The 21,251-nt window shown below is 35.0% G+C and overlaps 1 protein-coding gene across 10 annotated transcripts in view; it reads right to left on the bottom strand.

Annotated features, from left to right (window-relative positions):
- HMCN1 (hemicentin 1) overlaps positions 1–21,251 on the bottom strand; it is a 433,480-nt gene that overhangs the window by 173,145 nt on the left and 239,084 nt on the right. For all 10 annotated transcript variants that reach the window (XM_039357629.1, XM_039357620.1, XM_039357628.1 and 7 more), the window contains exons 5-11: positions 18,640–18,811; positions 16,588–16,694; positions 10,486–10,606; positions 9,353–9,616; positions 8,777–8,921; positions 5,618–5,739; positions 2,725–3,000 (exon numbers count right to left, since the gene is read on the bottom strand). In XM_039357629.1, coding sequence (XP_039213563.1) covers positions 2,725–3,000; positions 5,618–5,739; positions 8,777–8,921; positions 9,353–9,616; positions 10,486–10,606; positions 16,588–16,694; positions 18,640–18,811 — 1,207 coding nt within the window. The remainder of the gene's footprint in view (positions 1–2,724; positions 3,001–5,617; positions 5,740–8,776; positions 8,922–9,352; positions 9,617–10,485; positions 10,607–16,587; positions 16,695–18,639; positions 18,812–21,251) is intronic.

Raw genomic sequence — 21,251 nt, 5'->3', positions numbered from 1 at the left:
CTGTATCTTAGACAATCTAAAATGAACCTCTGGTTCTCTTGGAAGGCACCAAGATGACTTTTTTAAATTCATCCGACATTAATCCAAAACAGTAAGAATATTGTATTTTGTATCTCAAAACATTTTTTTCATCTTGAGATTCATTTGAGAGTTCCATCTGCATTCATTTGTGCCAGAGGCAAAAGAAAATAAGTTACGGGAAGAATTATTTTCACTAAAGTCCTAATGACTTTTCTTTAAGGGTTTTCAGTAAAGTTCTGGGAGTATCAATTTCCCAACATTCATCCTCATATTTCCAGAAAACAATCTTTTTTTCCTAACAGGAACATTGTTGTGAATGGCATATAGCAGTAAAGGTTTGATTCTAGTGTTTTTTTAATGTATTAGTTGATTCAATTAATGTTCTCCTTCATTGTTCAGTATATCTTAATACATAAACCAACTTGGAGATAATAATGATTTCCTGGGAAAAAATCACCAATCTCCCCATTTCATAGATAGAGAATGAGTACTAACCATGAATAAGTCTAAAAAATATTGGTCTTTTATATAAAATATTAACAGTCAATCTGGGTTGTTCCAATGTCGACATATGAAACACAGATAAGTAATTAACCCAGAATACTTCAGTGTCCAAAGACCCAATACTTTAGTTTACATTTGGTATAAATAGGGTTAAAAACAATGAAGTTTTACAAGGATTGAATTTATTTATCATGCTAAGCCTTGAACAATGACTTGTTCAATTCTGGCTTAGCTGCTGTGGCATATTCACCATGCTTTATGAATTAGGACTATTTTCTAAATCCACTAGACCAATATAGTTTGTTCCACAAAGCATGCTTAAAGCAAACAATGGCTTAGTATGATGTGTGATCTCATGTGGCAATTGTGTTTGCAATGGATTAATAAAGTGTTTTATGTGGCAAAATTAAGGAAAAGCAAGCATATGAGCACAACAAGCTCAAAATCCTGCTATCACTTTATATATATCCATCTTCTCTATGCTTTATGAGTTTACTGCAGGAAATATCAATGAAACCTGAAGGTGACTTGCACTGCTATAAAAACATGTGCACAGAGAGACACATCTGATAGGCTAAGCAGTTCTAGAATGAAAGACTGGGACCAGATCTATATACTTTTTCAATGTATCTGACAGAATTGTTCCAAAGTGATCTGTCATGTGGAATGTGGCCTGAGCTATTTTAATTCCTTTTTAAACATTGCCAGAAACAGACTAGGAGATGCTTTAAATGCTTTGTGGGTTGAAGAAGATCAACTCTTCTAGTGACATTTGGAAAATAAAATTGGTTCATGTGAAAGTACACACTGTGCTTGAACATCACCTCTTTTGACAATATGGTGTTATTTTATTACACAATACATGAGATATTCAGAAATCAGGTTCTTTGGTTAAGAAATACACTTTGTATATTATAGTGGTTTGGCTTGCAAAAAGTCAATAAAAAATACTGCAACATCCAGCATACCAGCATCTGGAGCAATTACTAGCTTTGTTTTTTTTTTATCCCAGCAGTAGCCAAATGACAAGGATAAAAAAACAAACCCCAATATAGCATTAATCTCCCATGTGGCATGTGAAGGAGAAAAAAAAGTAATGTACAATGTCACAACACTGTGTTCATTCCCAAATCATTCTTTTCTCTTTGGATTCTCCTTCTTCGATTTAAGACATTTTCTCAAACATTTTCTTTTTCTTGGATTGGAATGTCCTGCTCAGAGTCACTTATATCTTGGTCACTGCTGGCATGAATTATTACAATGCACTCTATATAGGGCTGTCCTTGAAAGCTATCCAGAATTTGCAATTGGTCCAGAATATAGAGATGCAATTAATATGCTTGTATTTCAATATGGCATGTACTTCATGAGCTGCACTGGCTCCCTGTAAGCTTCTGGGTGCAATTCAATGTGATTATAACCTATAAGACCATTCAAGGTCTTATCTTGTTGGTCTAGTTTTCTTGGGATTGTTGGGTTTTTTGGAGGGAAGGAGTTTAAAAGTAATTTTTTCAAGAATAAATTCACGTTGAATTGCAGTCAATTCCAGGTCTTGTTTTTTCTTATTGAAAAGAACTTTTATTTTTTTGCCTGATGAATATATTGTCAGCTTGATTTTGATGCTGTCCATCTGGTTTTATTCATATATTCAGATAAAGGATTTGCAATAAATATTTAAATTTTCTTGGCAAAATTCTATTAGTTTTTCTCCTACTTTGTTTTGTACATTGATTTTCCCATTATTCCAGATTAATTTGTTTTATACAGTGATTTTCCCATTATTCCAGGTCCTGTTCTGATTTTACTATACAAATACACACACACTGTGGCCACAAGTTGAGGACTACCTATATCATGTTGATATGGTCCTAGCTGTGATCCATATGGTATCTAAGTTATAATTGTAACCTGATTTTTTTATATACCTTCAATAATATATATATATATATATTATATATATTTAAATTGCAGCAAGGAACTACATTTATTATTAATATTTATGCTAATACTTCAATATTACTCTTTTATACTTTATTCCATGCTTTTAAACCAAAAAAGTTCCGATTTTTTTTATTTAAGAATAATTTATGATTAAATTTAAAATATATTTATTATAAAATAGAATTGATAAAAACCAGATTAAAATGGCATTAACCAAAAAAAGAACAATGTTGCATATATATCCTTTTTTCATGTTACCTTGCACTGTAAGGAATACAGATGCCCTGGTGAAACCACCTTCATTAGAAGCCATACAGTTGTACTCTCCGGCATCTGAGATTTTGACGGTTTTGAGTTCGAGAGAGAGATTGCTCATTATTCGCATTCTCAAGGGCTCCAGGAATTTCACATTCCTATTATCTCTGTGCCAGGTGAGATTGTAACGCACTGTGCTCATAGTTAAGCATGTAAGAATGGCTCTGGCACCAGGAGGGACAATAACATTGTTAGGAACTTGTATGACAGGTGGGGGTTCTGTACAAGAAAACAAGAAAAGCAATATTGGTTTGATCAAAAAGTCAACCAAAGAGAAGATGAAATCGTTTTTTAAATTAGCTTATTCATTTATAACATAAAATGTGAAAATACAAAAGCAAATAGTAGGGGACAACAGTAGAGGAAGGGAAAACAAAAAAAAGGTGTAAAGAAAGAGAGGGGAAGAAACAAAAGGCATTGACTTCCGACTGTCTCTGTTGCAGTAAAATCAGACATTAAAATCAAATCTCAACTTTTTACATTTCTATAGTAGTATGCCCTAGCCATTTCTTTATTGGCAAATCAGTCTAAACAGTAAAACCCAAAACCGTAATATTGTTTTTTTCCACCTCAAGCACAAAGTCCAGAAGTGGTTTCCAAGTAGAAACAAAAGTACTTATGTTCTTTTCTTTTCTCAGAACAATCAATTTGACCATCTCTGCTGATTCCATCAAAGAGAAGATGAAGTCTCAGTTAAATAAGCCAGAGCTCCTTCTTGTTTTGAGTATCTCTCCATTTGGGCACTCATTGCTACTTCTCCTTCTCACTTGCTTCCTTACTATTAGTCCATGTCATCTGCTCATCTGCTGTTACCTAGCATCAGAAGCATGCCTGCCTCTTCCACTGCTGGATTCTCTTTCTTCTCATCCACTCACCTGACAGCCTACCAGTAACTATGCCTTTTGTATATGGAAGAAGCCCTCTCTTCTTCCTCTTCTTCCACCATCACAGTTTCTCATTAGGTGTTTTTTTTTTTTTTTTTAAGGAAAGAGTTCCTGGGAATATTATATGCAGTAAACAGCTGAACCAATCAAATGATGCCTGGGGAAACACGTAACTATTGAGAGTCCCAAAGAAGCAAGAGCATGTTCTAGAATCTAGTGGCCATAAGAATGCACCAAAGCAACCTCTGATTGGTTCAACTTCTGCAACTAATATTCCTAGGAGCTTGTTTTTTTTCTTTTAAAAGATCATGCTTAAAAAATAATAAATAAATAAATAATACCCTTTCTTGAGCAATAAAATCTGTTACCAGACTTTCAATATCAAAGTTTTATAGTCTCCCCAGGCTATGGAGACCTGTAGGAAAATATACCCTGTTAACAAAGGAGCACCATAGAAAGTTCGGTTCAATCATTTGTCTGAATTATTATAAACATGCTCTTGTTGGCATTCATTCATTCTTCCTTACTAATTGTTTTTAGAAAGACTTACAGTTCAGAACTAAACAAACCCCATATTGGGGGTAAAATTCCTTTACTTTTTACTTTGCCTACTTTTATTTACAACTTTCCATTTATCTCCTTTAATAGATGTCTATGGAGATTCTCAGTCATCCAGCCCACGATTGTCCCAAAGGTGCTTTTTCCAAAAGGCAGCTGGATTTTCTTGGGAACTGAAGAAGCTTCTTGGATAAGAAGCAAAATATTTTCAAAGCAAAATCCAGGATATTCTAATTGCCTTTTGGAAAAAGCACCTTTGGGACTACCTTAATAGGATTTCTTTTATTCTTGAAGGCATGTTAATATAATGTGTATGTATGTTAAAACTCTTGCTGTTGTATGACTCTGTCTCTATTCTTAAACTGTATAATTTTTAAATATTTATAGATGAATTTTTGTTATCAGCTGAGTTATTATATTTACCATATCTTATAATATGTATCATATAATATGATACTCTCAGTCCTACAGATATTTCCTTTATTTTTTTCCCATTAGGTAAAGTAAGGATGGGTAATCTTTCCTGCATTCACTTGAAGGAAATTTTTTGGTTGCTATACATTAATGATGGCTATAGTGTAAGTAAGCAATAGATTGAACATGCTAAACATAGGAAATAATTATTTGCAGGCTGTTTCTGAAATTTGTTGAAGGTTCACATAAGAGTAATCCAAAAGCTATGTATGGCTTTAGGATTATATGTTACCTACTACTGAGGTCAATTTATTTATGGCTGTATTATGAGAAATGATCACTCTAAATGAGATATAGGAAAATTGTGTAAACCACAGATGATTTAAAAATTTGTTCTTTGCAAGTGTCGAAATAAACTGATTTGATCCATACTTATCCTCCCTACACAGAACTAAGAAATAGCAATAGCTATATATATACCACTTCATAGTGTTTTATAGTCCTCTCTAAGTGGTTTACAGAGTCAGCCTATTACCCCCAACAATCTGGATCTTCATTTTACAGACCTTGGAGGGATGGAAGGCTGCGTCAACCTCGAACCGGTCAGGAACAAACTCCAGACTGAGGGCAGAGTCAACCAGCAATACTACATTCTAACCACTGCGCCACCAGGGCTCTTACTTTTTTAATCTGTCTTCATCATTATTAATAGTAGAAGTAGTATTACTATTAAATGTATTATAGCCACCACTCCAATGGTCTCTAATTGCTTACACAATATAGTTTAATTAAAGCAACTAAAAATACAGAGTAGCCACTGGTTATGCCACTTTCCCACATAAACATCTTAATTTACATGGCAAAATGTCTAAGACATATTTATAGGCCTCAGAAGTTCAAGTCAAAAATGCATTATAATCTGACTAGTTTTTGTAAAATTGCACCACCACATGTGAGAAGCAATAGTAAATGGTGCTAACCTGATACATCCAAAAATGTCTCTGCATGTCCTGTTCCTGCAGTACTGCTAGCGATGCATTCATAATAGCCCTCATCCAAAAGAGTTACTTTGGCAATTTCCCAACTTACAATAGCAGATTCTCTGCAACACAATAACAGCAAGAAAATATTCAGAAATACAGAAAATTTCTATAACCTTGGCTTTAGAACCCCATGTGCAAAATCTGCATTTCTTCCTACCATCTCCATAATCCATACCAAAAACAGGAAATTAGAACGGGAAACGAAGAAGCAGATTGAGTGAAGGACACTTGTCGTTCAATCACATTTAGGCAAAAGGAATTTGAGTTTCTACAATTTTTATTTAGTTTGGACCACCCTGTAAGTTCATGTGTTCTTTAGCCCTATCTTCTGTCACACTTAAACTAGCTCTAATGGATGATTATTCACAGATCTAAATTGTGCAAATAAAAAAGTTTCCAATTAAAGATTAAAAACAAATTCCAACGCAGCCAGGTTATGTCACTGGAAATATAGAACATTATGAATATGATGTAGCTTCATGTTTTTAAAAGCATACATGTTCTAATTATAATTTTATGAATTGTGCCATCTTTCGCACATGAAAATGTTTCCCCCAAAATTAATTTGATAGATGCTAAAAAAAAAACCTGCTTCAAAATGCATTCCTCATAAATGTTGAATGTATCAATAAACCAGAGGTGTTGCTTTAAAAAAAAATCAAGCAATTGGTCTTTTCCTGATTTGTAGACTGAATAAATCTACAAATAAATCTGATGAAGTGTTTTCCAGGTCTCAAATCAATTTTTTCGCCATTTGGATATTGCCAGATATGATTAACTTCAATTCCCATAATCCAAAATGTAATGGCAGCTGGAAAACTGAAGTCCCGTGTATCTGGAAGGTACCAGATTGGGAAAAAACTGTCCTATATAATGTTATATGATTGGGCCTGAATCACTGAAAATAATGTGAAGGAACTATTATGATCAGACTATTAAAATATTATCTATGCCTTCATGTAATCAGGAAAAACTGGCATAATATAGAACTTGAACTATTTTAAAAATTATTTATTAATTTATGAACAAATTTTAAAACATTTTTAATTTAATTGTATTCAATTAACTAAATTAATATTTCTAGTTCATACAAAACTACAGATTTTGGGGGCAACAACAGAACAACGATGCAAATCTCATTATTTCAGATGGGACTCTCAGTCAGGAAATCTTATTATTTAATGTGATCAAGATGTAACAAGACATAAAAAAATCAAAAGAAAAAAAACCCAAGCAATTGGATCACTGGAGTTTAAAAGTATAATTACACACCCAGGGAAGTATGTCTATAGAATGACTTAATGCAGCTTCACAAAAAGATTGTGTAATAAATTGGCAGCAATTTACAGTTGGATTACAACATCCATATTGTTAATTGATTAATTAAGTAAATAACTATAATGGAAATTAATCAAACTATTGCTTATTTTGGAAGTACACAGGAAATCCCTCAAACTGTTTCTGCTTTCTTTTTCATGTTTTAGTATTATGAAATACAGTTAAAGGATTCTTTGATTAGACATAGAATCTTAAAGAAAAATTATTGCTATTGTTTGAAACATACAATGCCTACAAACTGAATCCAGACTGAAATCAGTGAGTCAAATTAGTTATGACTCAATCCCATTAAACATGATTGACTTAGTCCAGATTGGAACATAATATAATTAGGTCACTGTTTTCAAAATACCTAGGAAATCTTTTCCATACTTATTTTGAGATTATTCTGTGTATAGAGAATAGAGAACAAGGTTCTGAGAACTGTTATAAACTATCCACACAATCTGTGTGCATTCCACTGCAGAAATGAACTTCCCTGCTGCTGTATTCTAAGGAAAGAGAGGAAGTAATTGTTAATGGTCATTTCAGGACATTAGCAGTCTCAAATGGCTATCACAGACAGCAGATATTGTGAAGGGACAGCAAACTGAATAATTCGTTAATATTTAATTTTTACTGTGTGGAAAAAAAGAGTTGGCTCTAAGATTTTATTCATACTGAACTAAAAACACATGTAGTTCTCAACCTTTTCTTTACCACGGAACCCCTTTAAATACCTTTTGTGGCCATGGGCCCTGGACCATGGCCATGGATTCCAAGACTTAACTCCAGATTTTATTTATTTATTTATTTATTTATTTATTTATTTATTTATTTATGAGACTTATACACCGCTTTAAGTGCAAGCACTCTCTAAGCGGTATACACCAGTAAGCAATGTATGTATATATTTACATTGTCCCCAACAATCTGGGTCCTCATTTTACCTACCTCAGAAGGATAGAAGGCTGAGTCAACCTTGAGCCGGTGAGATTTGAACCGCTGACCTGCTGAACACAGTCAGCTAAAGTGGCCTGCAGTACTGCACTCTAACTGCTGCGCCACCACATGATTTAAATCATAACATGTCCTCAAGCCTTTGCGGACCCTGTGTGATGATATTGGCCCTTCCAGTGGTCCAAGGACCCACAGGTTAAGAACCACTGACATAGACCATTACTTCCTATTTTTATTTTGATAGATAGCAGGGCTTTTTGCTAGTTTACCTGACAAACACAATGTCTTGGAACAGCCTTAGGCTGCAAGCAAAGCTGATCCAACTTTATTCTTTTTCAAAAGTACCCTTCAAAAATCCTGTGAGAAATCTGAGTTTTCCCAAAAACTAACATGAGAATTTCAACATTTCTATTCTGATTATTTTCAGCAAAGAGGTATAATTGCTACAAAATTCTCAAAAGTACATGGAACACTAAAAAGGCCCCTCTTTGCTTAATTGGCTTTATAGCAATAAATAAGAACTTATGAATTCAAATCATATTTTACATATTTTGTTAATTAAATCAATCTTACTGTATTAATTAGGCTAATAATATATGTAGAAATTATTTCTTTAATAAATATTTACTATATTACTCTGAGAATGAGTATGGCCTTAAAAACATATTTTCTTCCTGCATGAACTTCAGTTCACATTATTCCTAGTCCAACTATTCTTTACAATAAGAAAACAACTTTCACCATAATTTTACCCTTACATAATGAAGGTGACTGTACCTTCTATTATCTCCTCAATTAAATTGAGGAAAAATTACTTACTTGAAAAACTGATCCATTCCCAGTTTAACTCCATTTCTTTTAAAATGAGCAGTAAAAGGAATGAGGCTGGCTATATGACAAGAAATACGACTTGGCTGCAGATAATATCCTGGGGTTTTCTTGGGCATGCTGACTTTTGGAGCATCTAGTGAAAAAAAGCCTTTGTTATTTTTATTAATACTTGTCACGTCAATATACATACACATACATATTCTAAATCTATATTACTGTCTGATTTTCCATCTATCATCTATCACCCCTCAATTTGTCTGTCTGTCTGCCTGTATATTATCTGTCTGCCTGTCTATCTATCTATCTATCTATCTATCTATCTATCTATCTATCTATCTATCTATCTATCTATCTCATTATCTCTTCTCCATCTACAGTATCTATCTATCTATCTATCTATCTATCTATCTATCTATCTATCTATCTATCTATCTATCTATCTATCTATCTATCTATCTATAAAGCTAAAGATTAAGATAAATGCAAATGGGATTAAACAACCCCAAATGATCTACAGATAAAAGCCACTCCCCTGCCCTGTCAAAAATGACTTAAAATAATTACCAGGAATAATATTAGAAAATGAAACACTTGAAACTCTCTGAAAGAGGTAATCATTTTTGTCGTAGCCAGTTATTTTAAGGAAGAAGGCTTCATTTGGTGGAATAAATTCAGAGATATTCCAGATTCCATAAGGATTGCTTTCAGGAAAGGGTTTTACAGGAACAGTCTTGAGGGGCTCTCCAGTGATGCTCAGCAGTTCTAAACGATCTACTCTAGCTGGAAGATGGATCCCTGTAGTATTGAGCAGAATGTAGGTAGGTATCCCTGTGGACCAAATACAAATCAAAAATTACATCAATCATTCCTTTTCCATTTTTCTTAGGCAACATAATCTTTTGTTTTGTCCCTGGCAGAACTTGGTATATTTTAGTTGCTCTAAAACAGAGTGGGAAATCTGGAACCTCTATCCTAAATGTCTATTTTGCTTCACCAAACCCATTCTGACTATACAGAATAGACTTAAATATAGTTACATAAAAGAAAGACTATTCTTAACCACCCTTCTAAAATTTCAATATGTAAGTACAAACCCATCATGTAACAATACTGTCCACTTTGCATTAATAGCCCATCCTTTTAAAGTCCTTATTCCCCCAACATCTGAAATGTCGACTTTCAGCACTGGAATTTGGCCATGTAGTAAAAGAAATAAAAGATAAATGAAAGAAACAGCCATATGGACAAAACATAGCTCTCTTGATTTGGGAGGAAACACATCCATGAAGTTAACAAAAGTTGACTTTAACTCAAATGAGACTTTACTTTTATATTTCATGAAATACTTTAACCTTCATTCCTATACTTTAGGAAACTTTCAAAAGGCTCAGTAGTACTATTTGAGCTGATTTTCTAGGACAAATCTGTCTATCGATTGATTTATTATTTCTGGCTATCCTTTATTTTGCATTCATTTATTATAAAAATAAACTAGTTTTCCATTTGTTTGGATGATTTTTTATAGCATTAAACCATGCTGGGAAATATCATTCCATTGTCAGAAGAATACACTCCAGTGTAACTTCAAGGTCTTAGAAAAGACATACTGATGTCAACTTTTGTACTCTAAAGCCACAATATTCAGCTGGACTGTAAGGTAAATACCATTCAAATGCAAGCTAGAAATTGCAACTAACCTTGTACTGGTCTGGTAGAAGTCATTTTGAAGTCTAGTGTTGGCTTCCTGGAAAATCCAGCTCTGAAGTCAATATTGCTAAGTCCAGTGATACGAATAGAGTGTCGTCCACTACTTGATATCTACAAAAATATTGATGAAGCTGTTCCAATGTCACAGTATGAAAGTTTGTGTTCCATAAAATATTATTGTAGGTTTAGTCTATGGTTGTAGCAGGTAACCAAATTCCACTGAAACAATTGACCTTCTTTTTCTTGCACACCCTGTATTCACTTATTTATAAGCTGTTCACTGCTGACACATAGCATATTTAATTCTTAGGACAATTGTAAGACTTGCCTCCAGAAGCTGTGAATGCTCCAATATTGGAAGTTTTAAAGAAGAGATTGGACAGCCATTTGTTTGAAATGGTATAGGGTTTCCTGCCTGGGAAGGCGTTGGACTAGATGACTTCCAAGGTCCTTTCCAACTTTATTTATTTATTATTATTACTACTACTACTATTACTATTACTGTTGTTGTTGTTGTTGTTGTTGTTATTTAGCTGTTAAGGCAGTGGTTCTCAACCTGTGGGTCGGGACCCCATTTGGGGTCGAACGACCATTTCATGGGGGTCGCCAAACCACGCTGTCCGCCATTTTTTTCCCTTTTCCCTAGCTGTCCTACACCCTCTTATTGGTGGCCACACCGACTTGGGGGTCACCACAACATGGGGAACTGTATTATGGGGTCACGGCATTAGAAAGGTTGAGAACCACTGTGTTAAGGGAACATATTGGAGGGGAGCTCCTATATGATGATTGAATTGGAATAGATTGTTTTTAGATGCTTACTTTTTTTAGTGAATGTAGTCCATCTTTTCACTGATTTCTTATGAATGGTCTTATTTGGCTTTTTTGTTATACTGTTTTACTAATTTTAATCTTCTTACCAAAAGAAGAGTTCAGAATTCCTCCCGACTGAAGTAGTATATATACCCCAATATGTAAATAGATAAGCCAGGTGCATTTCAAAATATGTATCAGATTTATTTTATGGTACATTAAGCAATATAACTAGTCAATAAAGCTTTTGGAGTGAGGTCATTTACAATTCAAATAAATAGAAAACCTGCAGAAACCATTTATGAAAAAAATTAATTGCAAGCCACCCACTCATATAGTTCTCAAAGCTCAGCATCATTACAATAAAAGCAAAGAAGATAGAAGAAGGTCACAATAAATCCAACAATGATCATATGAATCAAAGTTTCATGATCATATGAATCAAAGTCTGCAAATTGCTACTGACCCCACCCCTATCCCAAGAAGCTAATTTTTTTTAAGTGGCCTGGTTTTGCTTATTTATTCCAGACTTGCAGAATTGGCACCAATTTTAGTGCTACATCAAGGACAGGCAATATAGAAAGTCTCAATCCACACAGTGACCCAGCTACTAACACAGACTAGAAGTGACCTTAAATGAAGGACGAGAATCACTGCAGTGCTATGCCTCCCATTCCCAATCCTCAAAATAATTTGCTTCCTTTACCCATCAACACACTATAAACAAATACACTGCAAGTAAATAAATAGCTAGCATACCGTTAAAATTAATAACATGAATGGAGAATGTACATATCCCTATATGGTCTTCACAGGCAGAGAAAAACATTTTAAGGTATACATGGGTTCACAGCTAGCAAATCTACCTTGTCTAGTAAAAGTGATACATAGCAAATATATTAAAAGAGTTGTTTTCTGTAAAATTAATATTTAGACAATTCAGTAGGACAAATCTGTCTGTCTTCATTGGAAAGGCTGCTATTTATTTTTGTTACTTAACCTTTTGCCTGTGTAAAATCATCACACCAAGGGGTTTTTTTTTTGGCAAAGGCAAGTCCCTGTCAAGATCAATGGATTAGCGAAAATGATTTCTTTCTTTTTTGGCTGCCAAAATGACTCCTGCTATCAAGTGTTAATTAGCTGCTAAGTGTCAGCAGGCAAATATGCCGACAACTGATCTCTTTTATCGTTGACACAATATATGCATGGGCAATCTATAACAGGATTAAAGTACTTAAGCAACTTTCTTTTTTAAATCAGGGCATACCATTTAATTACCAACAAACCAAAAGGAAAATAAAGTTGCATTTAATAGGAAAGACAGTTCAGGGAAAAGAAATGGAACACTTATTTCTTCGTGGCAAAGGGAGCTTTTGACATCGTCATTCTCAAATTCTAAGCAAGCTGCCTGTTTTGAAAAGGGACATCATTCCAGCAATTGCAAATTGCAAATTGTTCACCATGGCCAGCCAGAATTTTTGGGCTAGTGATCCTGGCAGACAGATCGTGCAAAACCATAATGGGCAGATTCATGTAACAAACCACAGTATTGCTTTGTAATATTTGTGAATCAGTCCACAGATACAGTTCAAATATCTTGGCAAATATGATTTACTACCCTAAATTTTAGTTGTCAACCTTATAACAGGAAAACCAAATTAACTTGGTAATCTGATTTACAAGGATGAAAGTTAGTGCTTTCATAAATGTGTTCCTGTCTCTGTAGCACAACATCCTATAACCAAATAATACCAATTCTCTCCATGGGCATATCCACAATTATCTTTTTAGGATATTCCTGTCCTATGCTAATGCTGGCTTGATTCTGTCAGTGTTGAGACATTTTGTCAACAATTTGCAAAGTATACAATCCAAACAGAAGATTTCCCCACCCTTCCCTTGGACAATTCCATTCCCTTCTACCTTTTTGTCCCAGGAAAGCAACTGCCAATCACTTTCCTTCTTGGAAGATGAGATATCTTGGAAATAGAAATATATATAACAAAATTGGAAGGGATCTTAGAGGTCTTCTAGTCCAACCCCCTGTTCAGGCAGGAAACTCTATACCATTTCAGACAAATGGTTGTCCAGTCTCTTCTTAAACATTTCCAGAGTTGGAGCATTTATATCCTTGCCCTGACTGTTGCAGAAGCACAATGGTTATAATTCCTGCCATGTTTGCTGTCTTAACACATGGTAGAAAAGAATATTATTAGTCAGGACTGTAGTTAGGGATCCAAATGCTCTCTGAGCTTGGTTGTTTACTCATCTAGTAGCACTGATGATATTACCTAGTTTGGTAATGAAATGTCTGCAAGAAAACAGCCGAATTCAGAGAGCACTAAGGATCCCAACATGGTAAAAAGTTTTTAAAATCTTTTTCTTTCTTTCTTTCTTTCTTTCTTTCTTTCTTTCTTTCTTTCTTTTCTTTCTTTCTTTCTTTCTTTCTCTCTCTCTCTCTCTCTCTCCCTCCCTCCCTCCCTCCCTCCCTCCCTCCCTTCCTTCCTTCCTTCCTTTCTTTCTTTCTTTCTTTCTCTGAGCTTCCTATTTTTCTTCATTCTCAATTAAAAAAGAAACCTGTGACACACTGTTTCATTGTTTTTCTAGCAAGCCCATAATCAGTTTGTTGGAGGAATATTTTAGGAGGAGAAGTAATATAAAAAAGGTTCTGTTTATTTCAAACCAGCAACCTTCTATATGTAAACAAAGAGTTATAGCCTATGAATGGTTTCAACAAACTGAACTGTGTCAGCTTCTGTGCTCAGGTGAGCTAAAGACAATGTAATTGTCAACCTTTCAAGATACTCCAGATAAGAAGCCCAGCCAGCTCTATCTTTAGTGGAAGTTTACATTAACAGAATCTTGCAAGTATATCTGTTCCCCCATCACCTTTATAGTCCAAGAAACTAGAGCTTCTGAGATGCTTGCCATTTCCCTAATCTATCTGCAGGCTCGCTGCCTCTTATCTGACCATTGCCTAGTCTGCAGCATTTCCTCCTATCTCCCAAGGCCATTCTCACATACCACTACCATTATTCATGGATCAATTTTTTTTCTAAATCTGTTTTTAAAAATAGACCTTGCTAAAAGACAGTTCTGTTTAGCAACCATTCAAAGTTACAATGGCATAACTTTGTCCTTGCACATATGGCCATTGTAGAATCCCAGTGGTCACTTGATAGATATTCAGGCAATCAGCAATCAGCAGGCATTTACAACTTTTACAGCATCCTGCAATGTTGTGATCATCATTTGCCAGCTTTGCAGGATGGCTTCCAACATGCAGAGTCAATGGAAAAGCCAGCAGGAAAATCACAAATTATAGTCATGTGATGTCTTGCTTAATGACCATGTTAGCAAAAGAGTTATTGGTCACAATTGTAGTAGTAAAGATTTGCTGCTATGGATAGCCTCTCCCTCTTAAATCCCTTGTGTTTGTACACTACTACTCCCAGTCACCTCCTGCCTCTTTTTTCTTCTTTAATGAGAGCAAAGCCCCTTTTCCTTTTGCATCTCAGCAAAGAACTGGATCCACACATCAGAACTCTTCAGCGATTTCACTGCTAGCTCACAAAACACCATAATTTAACAAAAACATCTCTGCTGTACTCATGGTAGGAGAAGAGCCTTATTAGTTTATGGAAACCAAAAAATTAGAAGGAGTTCTGTAGCACCATTTCAGATTAACGCATTTTATTAAAAGGCAGAAGCTTTTGTGAGTTTATACCTTGGAATAAACACGTTAGTCTGAAAAGTGCTACCAGACTCCTTTTGATCTATCTGAGTTATTACTGTGATTAAGAAATCACAGACCTTAACTTCAAAAGATGGCCCAGTTTAAATTTCACTTGAAGAGTGCTGGGATATAATGCAGTCACAGTTAAAGGGGAAAGCAGTGATAATGGGGGGGGGGCATATTGTATAGTACACTAACAATTGTGGTGTTGGAGAAGACTCTCAAAAGATCATTGGAAGTCAACACTGACTGTTCTTTAGAAAGACAGATACTTAAGCTGAAACTCAAATACTTGATTACCAAATGAGAAGACCTTGATATTGGCGAAGACAAAAGGAGTAGAAGACAGCAGAGGATGAGATGGTTAGAGAGTGTCACTGATGTAATGAACATGAATTTGAGCAAACTCTGGAGGCAGTGGGGAACAGGAGTCTCTGGCAGGCTATGGTCCATGGGATTGCCCAGAGTACAGCACAACTTAGCAACTGAACAACAACAACAATACTCCACTAACACATTGACCTATCCTCCGATAAGTGGAAAAAAATGAGTACCACCAATGTAGCTGCTCTTTAAGTTGTATTTGTATTATTTTGGGTAAATCCAACTACATCTTTTCTTGTAAACTTCTGAAATTCATTCAATATTCTCCAGATACACATTTCAGTATTTCATGCAATTGACTCTGATTTTTAAGATGTGTTTCCCATTTTGAGAACAATACATATAGAGATGGGTAGGCATAGCTCAGCAGCATTACCATTTATATATAATTATAGTTTACAGTTTGGGAAGCTGAGTATTTTAGCAGAAAAAGACAGCAGTGAAATGTGGAATGAGTTTGTCATGCATGGACTACAGTTCTGGATTATCAACACCAACTGCAATTATCCTCTTGAGAAGACTGTGCACTGTCAGCAGTGCAAAGCTGAGAATATCTCATTTGTGAAACATACATTAGTGGTATGTTCAATGCACATATTTTGAACATTTATTTCACTTCATTGGGTGGTGACAAACCACATGTAAGTTTTCCTTTGTCCAAAGAAACCAAAGAGGCATGGAATTAAGAATTAATATAAAAAGCATGGAATCAAAATTCCTTCATTTGCTTAACATGAATTATCTTAATCCTCTTGCCAAACACATATATTTGACAATTAATTTGATTATCTATTGTTTATGCCCCTTGCGTACAGACAGCATCTAAACCGTGAAGTAGCCACCGCTTTTCAGAGCCATGATATCTTGCTCTTAGCCCTATCAGGCCATGAAAATCAAGATAAAACTGGAGTTTTCTGAAGACACTTGTCAAGATGGCTGGCACCTGCATCAGAGCAATGGATGGATTCAAATATCAATTCAGTAAAGTCATCTATGTTTAGCTTTAAGCCTGAAAACACTACCAAAAAAAAATCCTTTGCATTCAGTAATAAGAAAGGTGGGGAATAAACAAACAAACAAACAACACTTTTTGACATACATTTTCTATAAAACTTCAGGTAGTGGAAAATAAATTGCAGCATTATTTCATTAAGGTTACCTGAATAGACCATGTTCCTGGTTCTGGTTCTTTTATGTTCACTACTTTAGCAGAATTTTCAATATTGAGTAATTCATTCAAGCCAGATCCTTTCTTTACATGCTTACCTATAGTGCAGGCAAAGAATGAGTATTTTTATTAGTTATTTCAGTAATTCTCATATCTAGACTATGTTCTATGCAACAGGAGATAATTCTTTCTGCAACTTTATGACAAACAGTGCTTTGTTACAAACCTATATATTCCATTTGAATCATGCATTCATTCTTATATGGAGAGCATTTAACTTGCATTAAGTTAAATTGCTGTAATAAGGGTGTTCTTGCAAAACAATCGATTTGTAGAGATTTGTCTATGGCTATGTCAGTATTTTAATCAAGTGAGTCAGTGTTGGATTGGATTAAAGCTTGCAGGCAGAAGAGAAACAACAGGTTTAAATTTAATTATGATAAACTAGTGGTATAATTAATGGCTAATCCCAGCATAAGCAATTAGGAAAACAGGTTCCCAACAGTGGTGGGATTCAAATATGGGAACAACCAGTTCTCTGTGTGGATGCCACTTCTGGAAGTCCATTCTGGGCCTGGGCAACAAAAAAAAAAGCTACCGGTTCTGCTGAACTGGTGCGAACTGGCTGAATCCCACCACTGGTTCCCAACTTTTTTGGCACCAGGGACCAGTTTCATGGAAGATATTTTTTCCACAGATTGGGAGGAAGAGGGCTTCGGTTTTGCCCACTCGCCCACCACTCACCTCCAGTTATGGGGCCCAATTCTTAACAGGCCGGGGGTTGGGAACCCCTGTAGGAAAACCACCTATTCTAGATCGATTTGTGATCCTTTGAAAAAACAGATTTATAAATTGGGGATAGTTCAAGATCCAATTTCTCACTGGACACTAAGTCTACTTTCAGCTCTGGTTGGTTTGCCAGTTGTAGCACTCACTTAACTGTCCCAGATTTACCATAGTGGTCCATCTCTCAGCAATTTCATATCTAATAAGATCTTCATGGGGCTATCCTTGGCGATTTCATAAAGGCTTCAACTGGCGCAAAATGCTACTCTGTTACTAAACAATATGTTTAATTACGGAATCATTACTGTTCTCAGTTTCTTCATTAGCTAAATATTTCCCTATTTTGAGATAAACTTGATAATGTGTAAGGTCCTAAATGACTTGAAGTGCAGATATTTTTGGGAATACCTCTTCCATTATGTAAGATCTCCAATATTTGTGTGTTTTATTGAAGACTAACTTTTTCTTTTTCATCCTTTAGACTACCAGCAGTCATTCCTTGGTTATCCAAATATTTATAGGAAATGCAATTTGCAGACTTTATTATTTGGTAGCAGATTGCCTCTATATGAGCAATCAGAAGAAGACTCAATGGGTACATAGTATGGTATATTTTTATTGGTGTTAAGTTTGTGGCAGAAGTGAATATATTGTAGTTGTTTCCCTGCTAACCTAAATCATGGAACTATATTGAAATATAAAAATCATTCCCTTGGCCAATATTTATATAAATAGGGTAGATGGTAGCACTCAGTATAAATACCACTAAAGTCACTTTTAAGAACTTCACATGAAAAATGAGACAGCACATCACCAATTTTCTTCTGAGATTCCAATGCTACTTAACATGGGAAACACAAAATGCCTAAAACATGTCTAAGTAGTCTTTAAACCATTGGGAATGCTTGCCCACCTTGTTCTCATATCTACATTTGAACATTCTTGATTTCCCTTCTAATTTTGTAATCTTCCTTAATTTTGGATTTGTCATTCTGGTCTCCTACCGTTAATGTTCTTATGCTTTAATCTCAGGGATTTTTTTAAAGTAAGAGGGGCATATTTACAAAGAAAAGGGTGGTACTTCTTAACTGTCATCCCATAAAATGCTTCAAGAAGTTGAGCTAGAGTTATCCAATGGTAGAGGCCAATCATATCTACTCCATAAATTTGTACTGCTTGTATAACAAAGCTAGGAAGGTACTGAAAATAAGTCATGCCTGGCCAATCTTAATAAAAGGAAATAGATTAACATCTCACCCAAAGGGTTGTGAATTTCAATTTCTGGGGAAGGACCACTTAGTGACACTGTAACTTCTTTCAGACTAGGATCAAAAGGGATCTGCCAAAAGCTTTCTCCTGAAGTTAAATGGTCTGTAGACAATAGATGAACTTTAGAAGCTTGCACTGCTTCTTCCACCCATTTCAGTACCTGGAAAAGTAAATAGATCCATAACTTATTCCACAATCAAATATATTAGATACATGTTTTGCCAAATCATGGTTCTTTTATTCCATGAATGAGCTTTTCACAATCATCCAACACTTAGTTTCCAACATACATGCCCATGGGTCAAAAAAGAGCCAGTGTAGTATAACAGAGTAAAACCAGGGAGACCCAGATCTGAGTCCATGAAAGCTGACTGAGTGGCCTATCTCCAAGACATGTGGCTGCAAAGAAAGGATTGAGAAGGAAGTATTCTATATGCTGACGTGATAGTGGATATAATGCAGGATATCGATCCAAATGAATCAATACATAATAAAATATCATTATAAGAGGGTGAGAGTTTAGATTTAAACACCTTAAATTAATGAAAGTAACATAAATATTAATTTAAACTTTGCTTCCCAGCCTTGTTGCCAAGTCTTTAATAGAGTGGACACCATCCTCTCTTCAAAGATGGTGACAATCCTTAGGCCAATAGAAGTGGAATAAGTTCTTTTTTAACTAACAAACTTCTCAGAATCTGGTGAATTTTACTGTCAGCATCCCAGATTAAATTGAAGACAGGTCTAAGCTTCGTACAAGAGGCCAATATTTTTGTAGGGCCAGCTATAGATTTCCTTCATCTGTTTATTCTTGTTACTGAAAAGTCTGTAGGGGAGTTAGCAGATTCTAGTCTGAGTATGTTTATGGAAATTAGGGACTTTTGAGAAGGAACTGTTAGTTTAATTTATAATTCAAACCAGGCCAAAGCATGAAAGCTAAAATCATTATCAAATACTCCCAAACTTTTGAAAATAGGCTGGAATTTAAGTTCATAAACTTGGATACATTCCATGTATTTTTCAGTTTTTATTTATTGCACACTTGGTTTTGGTGACAACAGAGCACAAGTAGTGGAAAACAAAGAGGACAATTTTCTGATTTCTTATCATAGTTTGTGAGAAACCTTACATGCAAAGGAGAGAAATAAAGAGTCACACCTTGAACTATCTCCTTTTCTATCCTCAGTCAACATCTTTCATTAATATTTAAATTAGTATCTTATCAACAAGTTATTCCCATGTGCAATGTTATGAATGAAAGAATTCTCATTTTCAAATATACTCTGGTTTTCTCTTACCAATAGACTGCTGAGGGATAATTTGAGACAATATTAGAGAATGTATTAATATGTTTATTTTTCTCAGGACATTTCATACTGAGCATTTACTTCAAGATTTTATAAAATGCATCTCACCTTTTTTAAACAAAGTGATTGTAAAAATACAGTTATCTTGCATAAAAATAAAGTCTATCATTATGAAATAATAGAGATATACTATGCTTTGGATTTTGTTTCCAAAATGTGTTTTACAGTTCTGAAAAATGGTAGGACTGTTTTAAAGTCTTGCAGACATGTACTATATTGACACCCTTGTGCTTCAAGCATATGTTGCAGGGGTGATCACAGGGTGTGATTTTTAAAAAGTCAAAATAGTGGCTGCAATGGTGTGATCAAAATTCTGTCTGTTTTTTTGCTATGATATCTGCATTACTTTATTAGATATATACTGTTAAAGTAGGATGGTTGCTAAAAACTGAGTTACACAAGGTAACCCATATTTGTTATGTCCTACAGAATATTTCAGTGTTTCTACTTTTCGTGGTGTACATTCTGTGGTGTGTGTGTGTGTGTGTGTGTGTGTGTGTGTGTGTGAGAGAGAGAGAGAGAGAGAGAGAGAGAGAGAGAGAGAGAGAGAGAGAGAGAGAGAGAGAGAGAGAGAGATTCAGAGCGTAGAAGTGAATTGCAAGGTCCAATAAGTGACATTACATATTGGAAGAAAGCCAGGAAAATATTCATTCATTCATTCACTCACTCACTCAATTTATTTTGTATACTCTCTCCAACATGGCCCTCAGTGCAAATCTTTTTTTTCAATTAACCATGTAAACAAGTGTAAATCTACATTTCTAGAACCTTTGTGTAACTTTTTTTTACTTTCTTTAGCATAAATATCTGAGGTTTCAAGCAGAAACCACAGATATACAAAATACATGGGGTTGGGGGTGGTTTACACCAGAAAGCAATTTCAGAAACTGGTGTGTGTGTATGTGTGTGTGTGTCTATCTCTATCTCTATATTTATATCTATATCTGAAACTAAGATAATCTTTCCAGGAAAATTCAATACTTCCAAAGCTGCTAGAAACCATTAGAAGAGAAACATTATAGTCAATCGTACCATCAATCCAAGTTTAAGATCCAAAGCAACGGAAGTACAATCAGAGACAATACAAGTGCTACTCATTTTGGCTCAAGCTAATATACCATGCAATACGAAACATGGATTCTTGTATAAATCACATTAATTGATCAGATTCCAGAAATGTGATGCCATTACTGGTGAACAGTGAATCCTTCCATCAGCAGTTGCTGCTCTTAA

The sequence above is a fragment of the Crotalus tigris genome, unplaced genomic scaffold (assembly GCF_016545835.1).
Source record: "Crotalus tigris isolate CLP2741 ecotype Arizona unplaced genomic scaffold, ASM1654583v1 scf7180000018938.1368258, whole genome shotgun sequence".
In the NCBI taxonomy this organism is placed as follows: Eukaryota; Metazoa; Chordata; class Lepidosauria; order Squamata; family Viperidae; genus Crotalus; species Crotalus tigris.
The sequence above is the reverse complement of the archived record's forward strand: the minus strand, read 5'-3'. Positions and strand labels throughout refer to the sequence as shown.